This window comes from Lagopus muta, chromosome 8, assembly GCF_023343835.1.
Source record: "Lagopus muta isolate bLagMut1 chromosome 8, bLagMut1 primary, whole genome shotgun sequence".
Classification (NCBI taxonomy): Eukaryota; Metazoa; Chordata; class Aves; order Galliformes; family Phasianidae; genus Lagopus; species Lagopus muta.
The window spans coordinates 29,459,631-29,476,313 of record NC_064440.1 but is presented as its reverse complement, the minus strand read 5'-3'; the positions used below and the strand labels follow the sequence as shown (position 1 = coordinate 29,476,313).

The 16,683-nt window shown below is 41.3% G+C and overlaps 2 protein-coding genes across 2 annotated transcripts; one reads left to right on the top strand and one right to left on the bottom strand.

Annotated features, from left to right (window-relative positions):
- The first annotated feature begins 263 nt into the window (after window positions 1-263).
- On the top strand, window positions 264-6,465 carry ASNSD1 (asparagine synthetase domain containing 1). Its single transcript, XM_048952619.1, has 6 exons — window positions 264-909; window positions 1,403-1,456; window positions 1,997-2,072; window positions 2,900-4,474; window positions 4,988-5,169; window positions 6,143-6,465. The coding sequence occupies exons 4-6, from the start codon at window positions 2,993-2,995 to the stop codon at window positions 6,387-6,389; spliced, it is 1,911 nt and encodes a 636-aa protein (XP_048808576.1). The 5' UTR covers window positions 264-909; window positions 1,403-1,456; window positions 1,997-2,072; window positions 2,900-2,992; the 3' UTR covers window positions 6,390-6,465.
- A 110-nt stretch (window positions 6,466-6,575) lies between these two features.
- Window positions 6,576-16,644, bottom strand: OSGEPL1 (O-sialoglycoprotein endopeptidase like 1). Its single transcript, XM_048952620.1, has 8 exons — window positions 16,344-16,644; window positions 15,766-16,009; window positions 14,494-14,881; window positions 13,487-13,691; window positions 13,259-13,407; window positions 12,562-12,692; window positions 12,348-12,419; window positions 6,576-10,480 (listed from the first exon to the last, which is right to left on the bottom strand). Exons 2-8 carry the CDS (start codon window positions 15,969-15,971, stop codon window positions 10,381-10,383), a joined length of 1,251 nt encoding a protein of 416 aa, XP_048808577.1. The 5' UTR covers window positions 15,972-16,009; window positions 16,344-16,644; the 3' UTR covers window positions 6,576-10,380.
- Window positions 16,645-16,683: the final 39 nt, after the last annotated feature.

Sequence of the window (16,683 nt, the reverse complement as noted above, 5' to 3'; positions counted from 1 at the left end):
ACCTCAGCCGCACGCGCCAAACGGCTGCGGCGCGCGACACGCTAACGGCTGCTCCCCACCGCGCATGCGCACCCGCTGCGGCTGCATTGGTGGCGCTTGCGCTGTAGTAGCAGGAAGCTGTGTGCCGGGAGGCGCAGGCATTGTGCGTGTGGTGGCGTGCTGCGGTCCGGTTAGGGAAGCGGCGTTATGTCGCGACGGGAGGAGGAGGAAAGCGCCGAGCTGCGCCATAAAGAGGAGCTGAGTCGGAAGGTGAGCTCGGAGTAGACCTAGGCGTTGTTTTGGGGCTTCTCGCGGCTCGGAAGGGAGGGTAAAGCGCAGCCTGTTGGGTTAGCGTGGAGGAGAGGAGGGCCTACCTGAGGCTGCGTTGTGCCTCGGCTGGGACCCTCTCTCCTGGGGGAGCCTGGTCCCTGTGAGCCCTACTAGCAAACTGCCCTTTTCGTAGTAACAAATGCTACGTGCTCGTGTAGCTGCTGGTGGAGCAGCCTTTTCTGTGTGCTTCGTTCAGTTTGGCTAATCCGGCCTTGTAGTTGTTACTTCTAGCTGTGCCAGTTCCAGGAGGCAGAAAGGAGCAGAGCAAGCTGTGTGATTGGTGCTTACACATAACAGCGAGTGCTGAACCACTTTCAGCTTTTTTGGAGGGCTCTTGCTTGCTCTTTGTCGTTGGTGGCTGTTGTCCAGGAAAACAGGAGCACCGGGCTGTCTCTGCCAGTGCAGCTGAACTGATGGTGGTAGATCCAGCATAAGAACTTTGTGCTGAAACTCCAGTATAGTACAATTGTTCACAATTCTCTTAAGGTGTTGGGTTTTTTTTTTGGGGGGGATTTTTGGTTTTGTAGGGGGTTTTTGTTTGTTTCTGTTACTGTTCTAGTTTTGAAGCTGGAAAATATAAGATTATAAAGCATTGTGGAGGTAAGTTCTGTTTCTCAAAATTGCTTGATGTTTTTGTTAGTAGTTATTTACATGTTTGCTTGGTTCCTTCTGAGAAGGTTGGGAGGGAAGTAATCTCAGATTCTGAACAGTTAGGGGTACTCTGGCTTCTCAGTAATGACTGCTTTTGGGGGATGGGAGCAATGCCAACCCATGCAAGATAACCCCCTTCCAAAGCAGTTACTTAGACTGCTTCACTGGCTTATTGTTGACTTGGTAACTTAGATTTCAAAAGAAGCATGCTAACTGTAATTCAGTTATGTAGTCTGAAGAGTTGTAGTGTGCTTGGAATAATGGCTAATCGAATACCTTTTTCGTTTTTATGTCCACTTTCACTTTAGAGGTCTGTTCAGGGAACAGTGGCATAGATTCTTCTAGCTGTCTTTAAAGTATGGGTGAAGGTTTTCATCTTTGGGATTGCAACACAGTAATTTGTTGTTAATAATTACATTGATACGTGTCTTTTGTCTTTCAGATTAAAGAACAGAAGGTTGTAGTTGATGAGCTTTCTAATTTAAAGAAGAACAGGGTAAGTAATTATGAAATTTCTTTTGGCTACTTCATTTTAGCATCAGATGTATTTGTATAGAGGCAAGGGGGCCAAAAAATCAAATGTAAATATGTTATCTTTAATTGTCGCACTAAAGATTTTAATGCAGATGTGGCCTAGTACCAAAATGTTTTGTTCTCCACACCACTTGAGGGTGTATTTACACTTGTGCAGTGTAACATGGTGTGGTGTTGGAAGATTTTATTTGTTTTAGCTGAATTTTTGCATGATTATGTTTGAGTAGGTCAGATTATGTTAAAATCTTCCTAATTTTAGTGTGTGTATGATGTAACATAAAATATGATCCCCCAACTATGAGGGAAGGGAAAATGCAGAATGGTTGTGAGTCGATCCTGAAATGTTTTGGTGCAACATGAGGGTGTTGCTCATGGCAGAGTAGAAAGTAGCCTTCTGACATGAAAAGGAAGGGTATCTCAGTGGTCTTACATGGATTTGTGCTGCAGTGTGGTTGCAGCCTGTGTTGTTCTTACTTAATGCAGCATTGTTTTTGTTTTACAGAAAGTTTATAGGCAGCAACCCAATAGCAACATATTCTTCCTTGTAGACCGAACAGAAACACTGTCTCAGTGCAAAAGTAAGTTTGCAATGCAAAAGGTAATAGTTGAACTGTTTAAAAGCTTTCTCTGTAGCTGTTAAGGATTTCAAAGTTGTAGTCAAGTGGAAGAGCTGGCAACTGCATGTTAGATACCAAGTGGACTTGATGTGCCTGCTTTTCTGGGTTGGGTAAATGTGGTTTCAGCTTGATTTGCACGAGTGGTAAAACAGCAAGTGCTGAAGATACAGGAGAGAGTCCTCCCACAGAGGAATCACTATTCTCAGCACCCTTTGGGAAGCTGTACATGCTCAGTTCTCCTCCTTTTTTTTTATTTGTTAACCCTTAAAATTTCATGGGATGAGCACAAAATATGAGTATGGAACTAGAAGTAAAGCTAGAAGTCTAGAGGTCTTTAGGTGCTTGAGAGAATGAGTTTTTGGGATTATCAAGATAAGGGAATGGAAGATAGAGATGTGATAATTGAACAAAGGTGTTAGAAATCAATTCAAAAGTATAAAATTACTTCCTGGATTGAACAGTTGTCAATATCTTTTTTGGTTGGAGTTTACTATGTTGACATGGTGTGTATTCACTTTTCTTACTACAAATGTGTAAATCATATTGATTATGTAGGCGATGATAGGCTTTTTCTTTACATTATTAAACTTGTAGTATGGATTTCCTTGAGGGGAAAAAGATGTTTGTATTATTGAAGGCAAATAGACTGCAGTGAGGTATGGTTGTGATAGATGAATACTGTAACACATGTTTCTTACTTTTGTTTTCCTGTCTTTAATTGTACAGCTGACACTCATTTCTTAGGTATGAATTCATTTACTCTTTACTCTGGTATTTTCATCACACAGATACATTAGATCAATTAAAGAAAGCACATCAAGAGTTGGAAAATTCAGAGAAGACTAAAGTCAAGAAATAGTCCATCTGAATTTCAAGTCGCCATGTGCGGTATTTGTTGTGTTGTTGCCTTGTCTAGTCAGCATACCATTTGTGATGGCTTTAATGAGGATCTGTACTGCCGTCTTAGAAGAAGAGGACCAGACAGCAGCCAACAGTTGATAAAGACTGTGTCCCAGCCATCCTACAAGTGTCTTTTTTCTGGCCATGTGCTTCACCTTAGGGGACTGATGACTCCTCAGCCTCTTGAAGATGTCAGTAACAATATTTTGCTTTGGAATGGAGAAATTTTTAATGGAGTGCACGTAGGAGATTCAGAGAACGACACTGAAGTTATGTTTCGTCATCTTGCACTATGCAGTAGTGACGCTGACTTCTTATCACTCTTCTCATCGCTTCGGGGTCCGTGGTCTTTTATTTATTATCAAGCATCTGGACACAGCTTATGGTTTGGTAGAGATTATTTTGGTCGTCGTAGTTTGCTTTGGCAGTTCAGTGATGTGAGTGATAGTGTTTTCTGTCTCACATCTGTAAGTGTGAATTTGGAATCTTGCAACCGATGTCAAGAAGTCCCAGCGTCTGGAATTTTCAAAATTGATCTCAAGGGCTGTGTGACAACTAAATCATTGTCTTTAACGTTGTTTCCATGGAAGTACAGTTGCACAGAGAAAATTGAAGAAGAAATATTCATTGATATTCTGGATCAAATTTCCAAAGACTTACCAGATCACATCACTGTTGTGATGAATGAGTCAAAACTATGTCTCAGCACACCAGTAACGCCCTTCAACAGAACCATTTCTGAAGCCTCAGCTGAGTGTGCAACCACTGATAGTAGCAACACGAGCCACGTGGTTTCCATAGAAACTCTTCAGGGATATCTTGCAGAGGAGCACAAGAGAAAACTAGTCCATCAGTTCATTGATGTTTTAGATGAGGCAGTAAGGAGACGAGTTTTATTACTAGTTAGAGGTGAAGATCAGAGAACAAGAGAAGTTGAGGGTGTCTTTCCCGGGAAGGCTCATGTTGCAGTGCTCTTTTCTGGTGGCGTTGATTCTATGGTTATTGCAGCCCTTGCTGATCGACACGTTCCTTTGGAGGAACCAATTGATCTTCTCAACGTAGCTTTCATGCCAAAAGAACAAACTAAGCAAACAGGTACCCCTAAAAACTGTATTGGCCAGGAAATGCAGCTTGATTTGCATCGTGTTCAAGAAAATCATGAAGATCTTGATGCTAAAACTGGTGATCGTTTATCTTGCTTTGATGTTCCTGATAGAATTACTGGTAGGGCGGGACTGAAAGAATTAGAAGCCCTTAACCCTTCAAGAACCTGGAACTTTGTGGAAATTAATGTCACACTAAAGGAATTGCAAGAAATGAGACAACGATTCATCAATCACTTGATTTATCCTCTGGATACAGTTTTGGATGACAGCATTGGCTGTGCAATCTGGTTTGCTTCCAGAGGAGAGGGCTGTATTAATAAGCAAGGAGAAATGAAACCATACAGAAGTCCTGCAAAGGTACTGATTGTTTCTTATAGTCTTTTGTTTTCTTTCTTACACTTAATTTGTGAATGTTTCAGAAACTAGCTGGGCTCTTTAATATTCACAAGGCTTCTGAAGTTCAGTGGCAGAATACAATACCGATAATCTTTAGTAAATCTGGAATTAAAGCCTGCATTCAGTTCCTTGATTCTGTGAATAGCTTTTCTGTAAGCTTGATTAAGCAGTAGTGACTAGGAGAAAAGTCAATGCCTTAACTCATTAGTAGGCAAGTGCTATTAATCCAATTGAACAGATCCATAAACTCAGCGTGTTCCTCAGGATTAATGTGATGATTTTTGTGACAAAGTAGCTATCAGTTATGACAGACAAGATGACTGCTTGCAATCTTTTGTAATTATAGTCTGACTGTTCAAGCTACAAAGAATATTTCTTTCCTTCTTGTATGTTTTCACATGCGTAGTTCTAAGATCCATTATGTACTATTAGCCTCCCTTGGTATTAACGAAGATTTTTGTTCTTTTCCCTTAGGTTGTGCTTACAGGAATTGGAGCAGATGAACAGCTTGCTGGGTATTCCCGGCATCGTGTTTGCTTCAGAAAATGTGGCCTAGAAGGTCTGAATAAGGAGCTTGAAATGGAGTTAGGTCGCATTTCTTCTAGGAATCTTGGTAGAGATGACAGGATTATTGGTGATCATGGAAAAGAAGCCAGGTAATAGTAACATGAAACAAAGCTGGTTTTACTGGTTAGGCTCTAGTTTTATCACTCTGAGAAAAAGCTTTATTTGAAACTTGTTTGCACGTTTTTTGTCTCCAAATTCTGTTCCATTTGTATTAGGATGCACTCTCTGAGGGGGTAAAAAAGAAGGTAATCTGTAATGCCATGGCAGAGTTACTTAAGGAAGTCTAGCAACATGAACATTGGATTTCCATCTGGATGTTTTAAGAAGCAGCAACAGATGTTGGAGAAAGCAAAATCAAGTGGGTTTTATCATTAAGTGCAGCAGTCTTCTCAGCTTTGTAGTGTTCTGTTGAGGTAACTTAAGGAGTGACTCTGGAGAATGACAGCTTCCTAACACAGAGAGAGAGGCTGTGATGCACCAGCATCAAGGCTGCATATTCCTATCCATGTGATAAAAGCAAGATAGACATCCCATGCATTTCCATGTCATTAAGTCAGAATACTTAAAGAATTGGGTTTTTTGAGTTCACCTCCTCCACACTACTATTCACTGACTTGCAAAAAAGATCCCTTTAGTTGTAGTCTTAACAGCCGAGGCTGCTCAAGAGCATGAAAGGTTTTGGTGCCCAGTGGTGTCTTTCCAGGCATGTTCTTAATCACACATTTTAATTTTAGCAGGAAGCGTGTGCGGTGGCAGGTAGGTGTTAATAGTGCTTGTGAATCGATATCAATGCCTGGCATTCAGATGGTTGTGAAGATCTTTAAGATCTTTCTTGTAGACTATTTTGTTTCTAAATTATGGCGTGGCTTTATACAGCATTTTTTTTTTTTTAATGCTTTAAAGTTATCTTGGGGTGTTACTTCAAAATTTGAAAACTTCTGGGCTTCTGAGTTTAATTGTATCTTTTACCTACCTTCCTAGACAATATAGTTGCTTTGGAGACTTCCCTCAGTACCATGTCACTGATGTTTAATGCACAGTCTGTTTTCCCCATGTCTTCAGGTTTCCCTTTATTGATGAAGATGTTGTTTCGTTCCTCAACTCGCTGCCCATCTCAGAAAAAGCAGACTTGACTTTACCTCGAGGAATTGGTGAGAAGCTGATTCTGCGCCTTGGAGCCAAGGAACTTGGCCTTAAAGCTTCAAGCATTCTGCCAAAAAGGGCTGTACAGTTTGGATCTCGGATTGCAAAACTGGAGAGCAACAATGAAAAAGCACACCACACATGCAGCAGACTGAAGTTATTTTAGTAGATGAATTATAAAGCTATATCTGAAGATATTATTTATCCTATTTGTAAATTCAGTAAATCTTTGGGATTTTTTTAAAGAAGTTTGGCTTAGTTTGTTTGTTTTACACATTTGGGTATTATTACAGTCAACAGAACAATACACATAGTACATACTTGTCGTAGACACATTATGAATGCGTCCTTAGGGGAGAAGGGAATGCTGGTCTCTGTAGAGCAGAGGATAGCCAGAGATTGGCATTTCTTCTCCCCCTTCCTCAGCTAAGTGCCTACTGAATCCTCCACTCTGTCAGGTTATGGTTTTAGAAGGGAGAATGCGGTGTAGAGCTGACCTGGATTGCTAGAGCCACTGAGAGCTGAGGGTCCTGGGCCACTGCCCCCTATGCATCACACTTAACCTTTTGGTTTTCGAGGTATTAGCCTTAGGAAACTATGTGTAGTTGTCAAGCCATGACCTGAAACAGTGATGGAGCATCTGGTGGGAAGGCAGGGCAGACTTGGGGAGCTCAGGTGCATGCAATGTATCATGCAATGTATCTGAGCGAAAGGAAGAGTGGGGCCAGGATCCACCCCTTCCCAGAGCTCATTTAAGGGCTGGCAGTGGAGGTGATGGCATCTTGCTGGAGGTCCGTGCGTACCTGAGACCTTCTGAAGGTAAGCAGCTTCTTTCCCTTATTTCTTTGTGTGTTGCTGTTGGGTTTGAGCAAATCCTTGCTCGCTGCAGCCTGGGATCTTGCTGCTCTGCTGTCACTGTTGTGCTATTACTTGACACCATGCAATTTGGTTTTAGCATTTTTGCTTTCAGTTTAACCTATTACTTATAAACAATAAATTCATCATTACTCCTTAAAGTATGGTTATCACTATGATTTGCAGTTTCTTGGCCAAATGTTTGTTTCTGTAAGGGGAAAAAAAAAAAAGACTACATACCAGGGGAACCTGCAGTAATGCTTGTGTTTTTATCTTGTCCTTAGGAAATGTAGTGGTTACTTGCAAATAGTGCTGTAACTTTTTGGTTAAATAATATTCTGTTCTTGTTGTTAATAGCATCTCGAAATATTGCATTTTAAATACTGCAGAATATTCTTGAGGGATACTCAGGCCTGACAAAAGTGTTACATGGAGCTGAATGAGCTGATGAGGCAACCTAGTGGTCAAACGTGGCAGTGCAGGAAAACGCTTGTGCCTTTGCTGTGACAACAGCAAGCAGCACAACTTCACCATGTCCCCTAGTTGGCTGGCTTTAAGCAGAGACAAACTGCTACCTCACAGAGCTTCCCACTGAACTGCTGGGCCAGCTGAAAAACGAGTACGTTCCCTGACAGCATCGCTGCAAGCATTGGTGGATTCAGGTATGCCCTTCTAAGGTTAAGAAACCTGTTGGACTTTTGAGAGATGGCTGGTGGAATTTGCTGGCTAAACCTTTCAGCTGTGTAGATGTCAAATAGCACAGCACTTGTCAGCATACATGGATATAAAAGTTGGACTAATTTTCATCAGGACTCAGTATGTAGTGGAAGTGTGAGGCACGCAGATGCAAAGACAGCAACTTGATTGTTGCATTAACAACTGTACAATTCAAACATTTAACAAAGATAAAACCTAATGATGGATTTTGTGTTTACTTGATTTGTTTAACTTTAAAAGCAGAATGACTCATGAGGTGACATAAACTGATGATGTTCCATGCATTGTAACGATATCCTGAAGGTTAGCATGGGGTGAAGACAAGGCATTCCTGTTTGTGTACATGCTAGCAGTGCAGGGCTGCAAGGTATCTGCAGGTCAGCTGCCCTATGAGCTTATTTGAGATGATGAACTGTGTGCAGAGCATTACTAGCATTACTTCCTAACAGCCAGTGAATGAGGAACTTGTTCCACTCACTATCCTTACCTCTATTGTGAAAGAATAGATGGCTGGACTTAACATTTCTGTATGTTCTGTTGTTTTTAGTATGTCTATCGTTCTTCAGCTTCAATTTCTGTTCCCAAAACATGGCTAAGGCTTGTGCAATTGCCAGCAAATCATGCATTGCTCATTCTCTATTTCTTCCAATGTGAGATGCATCCTCTATACTAGAAATAGTGATGTGGTAGTGCATGTACTTGAATGCAGGCAAACATTTGCAATAAGAAAGATATTACTTATTCCTTGTAAACGTGAGAAACTAATTTGTGATTAAGAGTAACTGTCCCTTATTATAACATCCAGGCTGCAGTTAAGCATGCATCTGTCTTCACTTTTAATTGGAACAGCGATTTGCAGGATGTATTGTAAGAGGAAGAGTTTTGTTTATTCTGATGGTCTTACAATTCAGCCTCCAAATAATTTAGAAAGTAACAATTTCAGTTTAGGAGCAATAACATTATAAAATGAATATTATATAAAGTTGCAGATATTAAAATTAATATTTCTTGAATATCTACATGAATTTGTTACTTGATTAGCAAAAATGTCTTTTAAGTGGCCTAGAGCACAACTACATTTGGTTCATCTGGCGTTAGATGTCTTTTGAATTTAAAAAAAGTATCTAGCAGTCTAGTATGTTTGCAGAAGGCTCCAAAGGCATAACTGCTGTTATGGTCCAGCCACAACAGATGCATGGCTTCTAGGCCCAAGTTCAAGAAGATAATCTCCACGCTACCAGAAATGGCTCTTCAGAAAGGTATTTACAGGGTATTGTGATACAGAATTCCTGGTGTGCTGGTTGCCCATACAGCTTTTTCCATTAGTCTGCTTGTGGAGAGATTCAAGAAAGCACTTGACGTCATCACCATACAGGTTGATGGAATTATTCAATAGTTAAGTATCCATGGTATGAAGAAGTAAAATAAAAAAACTAAGACTTGCTCTGATGCAGAAAGACGATTAAGGTTTTACAAGTTAAAGTTGGGTTGAAGCATTATCTACGGCTGTTACTCCACCTCCTGGAGAGATGTGGTTCTGAGCAAGTGATGCTGAATTACCATTATAATAAAGACTTCTGCTTTTTCTTATCAGCTAGTATTGGAGGCCTATTTTCTTGCATTTGTTCTGACTTCTGTGGATGCTTTCTGTCTCTTCTCTTGATTATACTTTCATCAACTCTGTGTACATCTCTTTATCAATCTTAATTTTGTCTGTTTTTTGAATCTTGTTGCTAAAGTACCAAAAACTTGTATGAACTTAAATAATACATTTTGTTTTGATGAAATGGTTACTTGCTAAGAAAATACATTTTAAGTAAGCATAAGAACTGTATTTCTTCTATGTTTGTACAGCCCCAGCCACTGAGTGGAGCTTCCAGACTGCTCACAATCTGCTGTAAGTAGTATGCAGGAACAAAGCAGTTACCCACCTAATGAATAACTTCAGCAGAGATGGAAAAATAAACCAGAATTTTGTCAATGAATTTCAACAAGACAGACAAACATGGCAGCCTCATTTGTGGTACTGCATACTGTACTTACACAGGTGCTTTATGTAAGTTAAATATTAATGCACTCTGAAGAACATGTATAGAAAGGAAGCTTCTATTCAAGAGATGTTTTTATAAAATTGGTTTATATATAAACAGGCTTAGTGCTGTATTTATTCCAGTTAAAACCTATGTGATGAGTAATGAAATCATCTAGCACAGATTGTCAAAAGGCAAGGTGAAATAACACGAGCATCAAAACCCGGAGTTTGCATCTTAACAGCTTGTTTGTCCTCTTACCTACACTAAACTGTTATTCTTTTTACTTTAAAAAAAATAAATTAATTAGTGCTAGTGATTTAACCCCAGATCTTAATTCTAGTGAGTAGGAATTATCTTCTTTCACTAGCAGAGAAAAGTAGGTGCTGTTGAAACTCAGTTGTATTGGCACAGCTACCACGTGGGGATGTTTTTATTTCTCTGGTGGGTGTTACTTCAACACTTGTAAGCCACATAAAATCAGTACATGAAAACTGTCTCAGTGCTGTTGCAGTGAACAAGTTTTAGCTGCATTTATTGTATTACTTCTGTGCTTCACATGCTGACCATTGTATCTTCTTTAGTCTTCTTTAGTCTTGGCACTTTAATGGAATCCTCTTCAACTCTTCTTGAAATATCAATTCCAAGGGGAGCTCTAGAAAATCAAGTGACCCGTATGTTAAAAGGTAAGTAGTGCTATTGCTGTGGTAGCATGACTGTACCCTGTACTCAGATGTGCAGATTCACAGACCTTGTGTACCATCAAACTGGGAAATTCCCAATAGTATGTTTAGTAAATGCTGCCCAATTCCCAAATGCTGAGGATTGGGCAGCATTTTCACAAATTGCTCACTCGTAAGACTGTGAAAATGCTCTGAGCCTGTGCCCAAAAACATCTCTAGAATGGGGAGTTGTCTACATTTTCAGCTGTTCCTAACTCACGAAGGTCTGTGACTTCACAGCTATCTTTTGGGGATGTTATTCAGGTTCTGATTTGAGCTGATAAATAATTGTACATTCCAGTAATGAATGCAAGACACATCAGAGATTGCCAGGTATTTTTCTCTGATAATTGTATGGTATATATAGTTACAGCAGAGATAACTTTTGTATTTTATTCATTGAGTTATATTTTTATGTATATATAAAAGCATTCTTTTTTGAAAACAATATTTTACCATTTCTGATGTGAAAATGGTAAAACTTACATCCTGAAACCCTCCAGTTGTGTGTTTTCATGGCCCTGGAAAAGGCACAAACTGGATAACAAGAGCTTAAGACCAGCTGGTACTTGTAACACACTGACAATTCAAAACAATACCTGGCATTTTGGTCAGTCCTAAGCCCAGGGTCTACTCGAATCCCGAAAACAAGCCATATTTAACAAGCTATTAAAAAATTGTCACACGTGAATTTTTAATGTAAAATCATCTGATGATCAGAGGGCTGTCCCTCTGGGGCTCTTCAGCCTGCAGAAGGCTCTGGGAAGACCTTACAGCAGCCTTCCAGTACCTGAAGGGGGCCTACAGGAATGCTGGGGAGGGACTTCTTGTAAGGGCAGGTAGTGACAGGAAGAGTTGGCTTTAAACTGAAAGAGGGGTAGATTTAGGCCAGCTATTAGGAAGACTTTCTTCACTGTGAAAGTGATGAGAGACAGGAACAGATTGCCCAGAGAGGCTGTGGATGCTCCCTCCCTGGAAGCATTCAAGGCCAGACTGGATGGGGCTGTGAGCAACCTGGTCCAGAGGGAGGTGCCCTTGCCTGTAGGAGGGGAGTTGGAACCAGATGATCTTAAAGGTCTCTTCCAATCCAAACCATTCTATGATTATGAAAACACAGTTTGACTCAAAGCATTTAAGTTTATGACTGCAACAACTAAGAAGCTAGGGAGAGCGTACTATTTAGCTTGCTCCTGCTTTCCACGCTACCACAGTAACAGTGAATACATAAAACTTTATGATGTATGGTGATTCAAATCTCTGACTCAAAACAAACTTAAATGCTGAAGATAATAGAATCATTGAATGGTTTGTGTTGGAAGGGACCTCAAAGAGCATGCAGTTCCAACCTTCTGCTGTGAGCAGGATTGCCAACCACTAAATTGAGCACCAGATCAGGCTGCCCAGGGCCCAGTCCAATCTGGCATCGAACACCTCCAGAGATGGGGCATTCACAGCCTCTGTGGGAACTAGTCCAGTGACTCACCACCTCTTTGAGTGAAGAATTTTCACCTAACATCTAATCTAAATTCTACCTCTTTTAGTTTAAAGCTATTCCCCCTTATCCCATCGCTAGCAGATCATGTAAAAAGCTGCTCTCCCTCCTATTAATAAGCTTCCCTGGAGTACTGGAAGAGGATGACATGTACTTAACAGCTACATAGAAAAGGAAGTGATGGTAACTTTTGAAGCTTATATGCCCTCTAGAGACATTCCTTGTCACTCTGTGCTAGTCTGTGCTTCCACTTTCACTGAGTACAGTGAATTAATGAAGACAAAGACTGAATGAACTGAGTCACTTACTTTGGTTCATAGCGGATGCCATCAGTACTGTACAAAACACCACATCCTGCGTGCAACCTTTCAATGCCATTCCTAAGCAAGAAAGCAATTATGTGTAAGTGTCATAACTCTCTGAATATATAAGCATATGGCTTAGTCACCATATACAGAAATGCCCAATTCTGATGATTTTTAAAGAATGTTACAGTAACACACAAAGAAAACCAGCCCTTACCACGCAATCATAACACCATTATCAGTGCACAGTCTTGGAGGAGGAGACAGAAAAGCAAAACCATTTGCACTTGCCAGAGTTTGCAGGCCTTTTCTGATATACTGATTACTTGCAACCCCTCCTGATACGACCTAACAGCAGTTTTAAGTAGGGGAAAAAAAAGAAAGAAGGTATTAACTCAAAAGAAAGACCTCCTAGGTGAAACTAAATTAGCATCCTATCTAAAAAACAAATACATCAGGTAAAGTTTTGAAGACTGCAATAAAAAAAAAAAAAAGTTTTTTCAAGCTAAAGCCATTTTTGAAGACTGAAACCTATCAGAAAAGAATGTGAGTGTATTATGGCTAAAAACTATTCCTGAGTGAAAGCATGCTATAAATAGAACAGCTATGAAGTACTGGGCTGCCCTAGATTAGACTGTCTGACATGAGCTGTTAGAAAAGGTCAGGTTAGTTGGTGTGAAAATCCCCTTCTAGCTTAAACCCTAACTATGAAAGATGTCATAGAAATACCTGAAATCAATATTACTTTAATCCTTGTATTCTAGCTAAGTTTCATACATACTGACATCTGTGTTATGTCAGTATGATTAGTTCTGTCACAGGGGAAAAGTACAGGGAAATCTGCATCCTGAATGACATTGCATTTAAATATGAAAAGCAACATGCAAAATGATACAAAAATGATGTGTACCCACCAGAGTTGCAGTTTTTGGTGGTAAAATGCTATTTTTTAAGCAGAAAAGCATGGCTCGGTGTGTCCGCTGGATAATATGAGCAGCCACTACATGCTGTACAGCTGCAGCAATGTCCTTAACACAGGACAGGAGTTCACCCTCTTGAATACCTACAAAAATGTATGATTAGATGGGTTTTCCTGTGTATAGCTCATGAAGTACATGGGTTGTATCTGACTTTAAAAATACCTTCTTCTTTTTCTTTCTGAATAATGGATTTGTTGACAAGGCTCTGAAGTCCAGAAAAAGAAAAATGACAGTTACGATACTGCTGCATGGGAAGTCTGAATGTGTACCTTTGCCAGTCTCCAGTTTGAGCTAGGTGCTCTATTGCCTTCCCCCCAGCCATGCCGTGGCACTCTGGGTGCTTTATTAAAGAGAGCCTTCTTGCTACCTAAGGAGAAAATAGAGAAAATAGTTACAGGAGGACTTAATGTAGTTCTCTGCATCATTTTATGCAATCAGCATACAGTTGTTTGTTTTTTGCTACAGCAATGAGAAATGCAATTCCAGAACAAGTTGAGAAGCAGGACCAGCAGATTTTGCAGGAAATGTTGATTAGACCTCAGACTCTCATACTGTATTACTAGGTAAAGGAGAGCGAAGTTGTTTTCAACTTTGAGCCATTTCCCATTCCAGCCCTCCTCTTTCAATGCATGAGCACAAATATAATTTGTTTAAAAAATATGGTTGTTGGAAAACAAAATTGGAAGTGCCTGATTTTATAGAATGCACTCAGTAACCCAAGCAGTATAGACTGTCAAAGCCAAATCGGGCTTTTCAAACTATTAAAAGAACAAATAACTACAGAACAACTAGTAGCAAATGTTTTAATGTGTATTGTTTTAGGTTTGGCAGTATCCTTTAAAATACTACTATTGATCTTATCAAGTTAATACAACTCATTTGTATAGCGGTTCTCATCAAACCTTCCATTACCAGCTTTGGTTATGTTATCTATTTGCTAAAAATACAATTAATTAGCTAGTTAGTGCTGGTACTACCAAGGAGCATAGATGTCTAATAGCCTCTTGCGTCTTAAATTTATGGTATTTCGAAACAGACAAAAGAAAACATAATGTAAAGCTCCTGTCACGTTATACTGCTGTACTCAGGCTAATGCTAAGACTGTGCTTAAGTAGCTTAACTGCAATAGAAGGAAAACAAGTAGATTCACATGTGCGTTGAAATATTACCTTATCCAGCATGTCACCTGGTGCTATATCTATGGTCTGTCCAAGCAGAAGGAAATCTGAAACTCCTCGTGCTACTGCCAAGATGCAGTGACCTCCGGAGAGTAAAAGAACTAAGAAGGGAAATTCCACTTGCTCTGTCAGTCTGATGGTAAGTGCGTGAGCCTCCATGTGATGAATGGGTATGAAAGGCTTCTGGTACCTGTCCACCAGCTGTAAGCTGTACTGCAGTCCCACCTCCAGGCTCAGCGCAAGTCCTGGTTTCACTGTAGTTGCAATAGCAGCAAGTTCATCTACAGAAACTCCGCTGGCACTAAGCGCTTCCTTTACTACTTGCTGGATGTTTTCTCTGTGAAGCTGTTGTGCTACATGAGGAATTATTCCACCTGCTCTAGTTAGAAACAAGTAATTGTAATATGTTAGCATTTCATAACACAATCACAACAATAGCTTTTTCAACATCTTGTAAACTTGCTCCACCCAGTCTTTTTTTTTTTTTTTTTTTTAGCATGTTTTCAAATGCCTTGTTTAGTCTAAATGACATGAACTACATCTGTGTACTGAATGGAGCATAATTATCACTGGGCCATAAGGAAAGAATCCAACTTTCCCTTGCTTGGCATGTGTTCCTCTTAAATCTACCTCTATGCCATTCCAAAGCAATGGCTGAAACTGAACACAGCCTTCCACTTTCCAGTTGATGTACTTATCAAATAATGCCTAAGTCTGATTAATTTTCACCTAACTGAAAATATTTTGTGGTTTTAGTAGTGCCACTGTAATGTTTAACCAAAATTGATGAAGAATTTGTGTACTTTTGTGGAAAGAAATTAGCACAAGAAGATGAAACTTAATAAATGCACAACATTTCTTTCCACAGCCTTGCGGAGTGAGCTGGAGACAAAGAAAGAAGGTCTTTGTATGAGAGATGATGGCCTTAAGTTGTGCCAGGAGTGGTGCAGATTGGATATTAGGAAATGCTTCTTGGCAGGAGTGGTGAGGAGCACAGGCTGTGCTGGGAGGTGGTGGGGTCACTGTCCCTGGAGGTGTTCATGGAAAGGGTGGATGTGGCACTGAGGGACAGGGTTAGTGAGCACAGTGGGCTGAGGGCTGGACTTAGAGGACTTTTGTGATTGTGTGATACCCTCTTCACATCAATTTTCCTGAGATGCTTTCATACTGAAGCTATCACAGATAACAGCGGTGTCACTACTGAGCACCTGCAGCCACAACCACGGCTGCATAAGAAGGATGCTATGAGCTGTATACACTTACTTCAGGTGCACCTCCTTTTGGCTCTGCAGCGCTTCTCCCAGCACCCTGCCCGCCTCGTCCAGCACCGCCGCACCCGTGTCATCGCAGCTGGTTTCGATGCCCAGCACAAGTCTCGGGGGCCTCGCACAGCGCGTGGAGCTGCTGCTCAGCCACGCAGCCGAGCCGTGCCTCGCAGGCTGCAGGAGGCGCGTGGCCGCGCTGCTCATTGGCAGCAGTTGGTCTCGTGGTGATGTCTGGAAAGGAGCTGTACAACTGATCGTCACAGAGGGGTTTCCAAGTACGTACTGTTACAGAACTCAAGTGAATTAGCTGATTATAAATAGAATACACCAGGTTGAGTCAACATCCCTGGATGTGCTTGAAAACCGTTTGGATGCGGTGCTCGGGGACGTGGTTTAGCAGAGGGTTGTAAGAGCTAGGGTGCTATGGTAAGGACGTGGTTGGACTCGCTGATCTTTAAGGTGTTTTCCAACCTGAGCGAGTCTACGAATTATTCTGGAATACCCCGCGGTTTTTAAGAGCTTAACAAGAACTGGCGTTGTTGTTGGAGGAGGCGGGGACCCGTGGCTGTGCTTTACCTGAGGACGATGCCTTCGGGATCTGCCCCGCCTACCGCAGCCCCGAGGAAGGGAACGCTTCGCACCGCGATCCGAGCAGCCTCGCGTCGCTGCCTCCGTAGCCCGATTCCTGCCAGCGATGAGCTTTACCTTCGAGTGTTCCTCGTGCTATTTCGCTGCCCACAGCCTGTTTTTAAGAGTCTACAAACTGTGCACGGCGCACTAACAGCTACGACGTGGGCGGGCTCAGCCCGAGGCAATTTGGCAGCCCTAACCGCAACCTTCCCGCCGTTCCCGGCCGCCATCACGGGGCGGGGCAGATCCCGGAAGTGACGCTGCGCGGTTCCGTGGCGGCGCCGCC

What these genes read in the sequence shown, in the direction of transcription:
- ASNSD1 (XM_048952619.1), top strand. Translation starts at nt 2,993, where the DNA reads ATGTGCGGTATTTGTTGTGTTGTTGCCTTGTCTAGTCAGCATACCATT. An exon ending in CATACAGAAGTCCTGCAAAG is followed by an intron (nt 4,475 to 4,987) that starts GTACTGATTGTT and finishes CTTTTCCCTTAG; the next exon opens with GTTGTGCTTACAGGAATTGG. An exon ending in GATCATGGAAAAGAAGCCAG is followed by an intron (nt 5,170 to 6,142) that starts GTAATAGTAACA and finishes CCATGTCTTCAG; the next exon opens with GTTTCCCTTTATTGATGAAG.
- OSGEPL1 (XM_048952620.1), bottom strand. Translation starts at nt 15,971, where the DNA reads ATGAGCAGCGCGGCCACGCGCCTCCTGCAGCCTGCGAGGCACGGCTCG. An exon ending in CAAAAGGAGGTGCACCTGAA is followed by an intron (nt 14,882 to 15,765) that starts GTAAGTGTATAC and finishes GTTTCTAACTAG; the next exon opens with AGCAGGTGGAATAATTCCTC. An exon ending in CACCAAAAACTGCAACTCTG is followed by an intron (nt 12,693 to 13,258) that starts GTGGGTACACAT and finishes AACTGCTGTTAG; the next exon opens with GTCGTATCAGGAGGGGTTGC.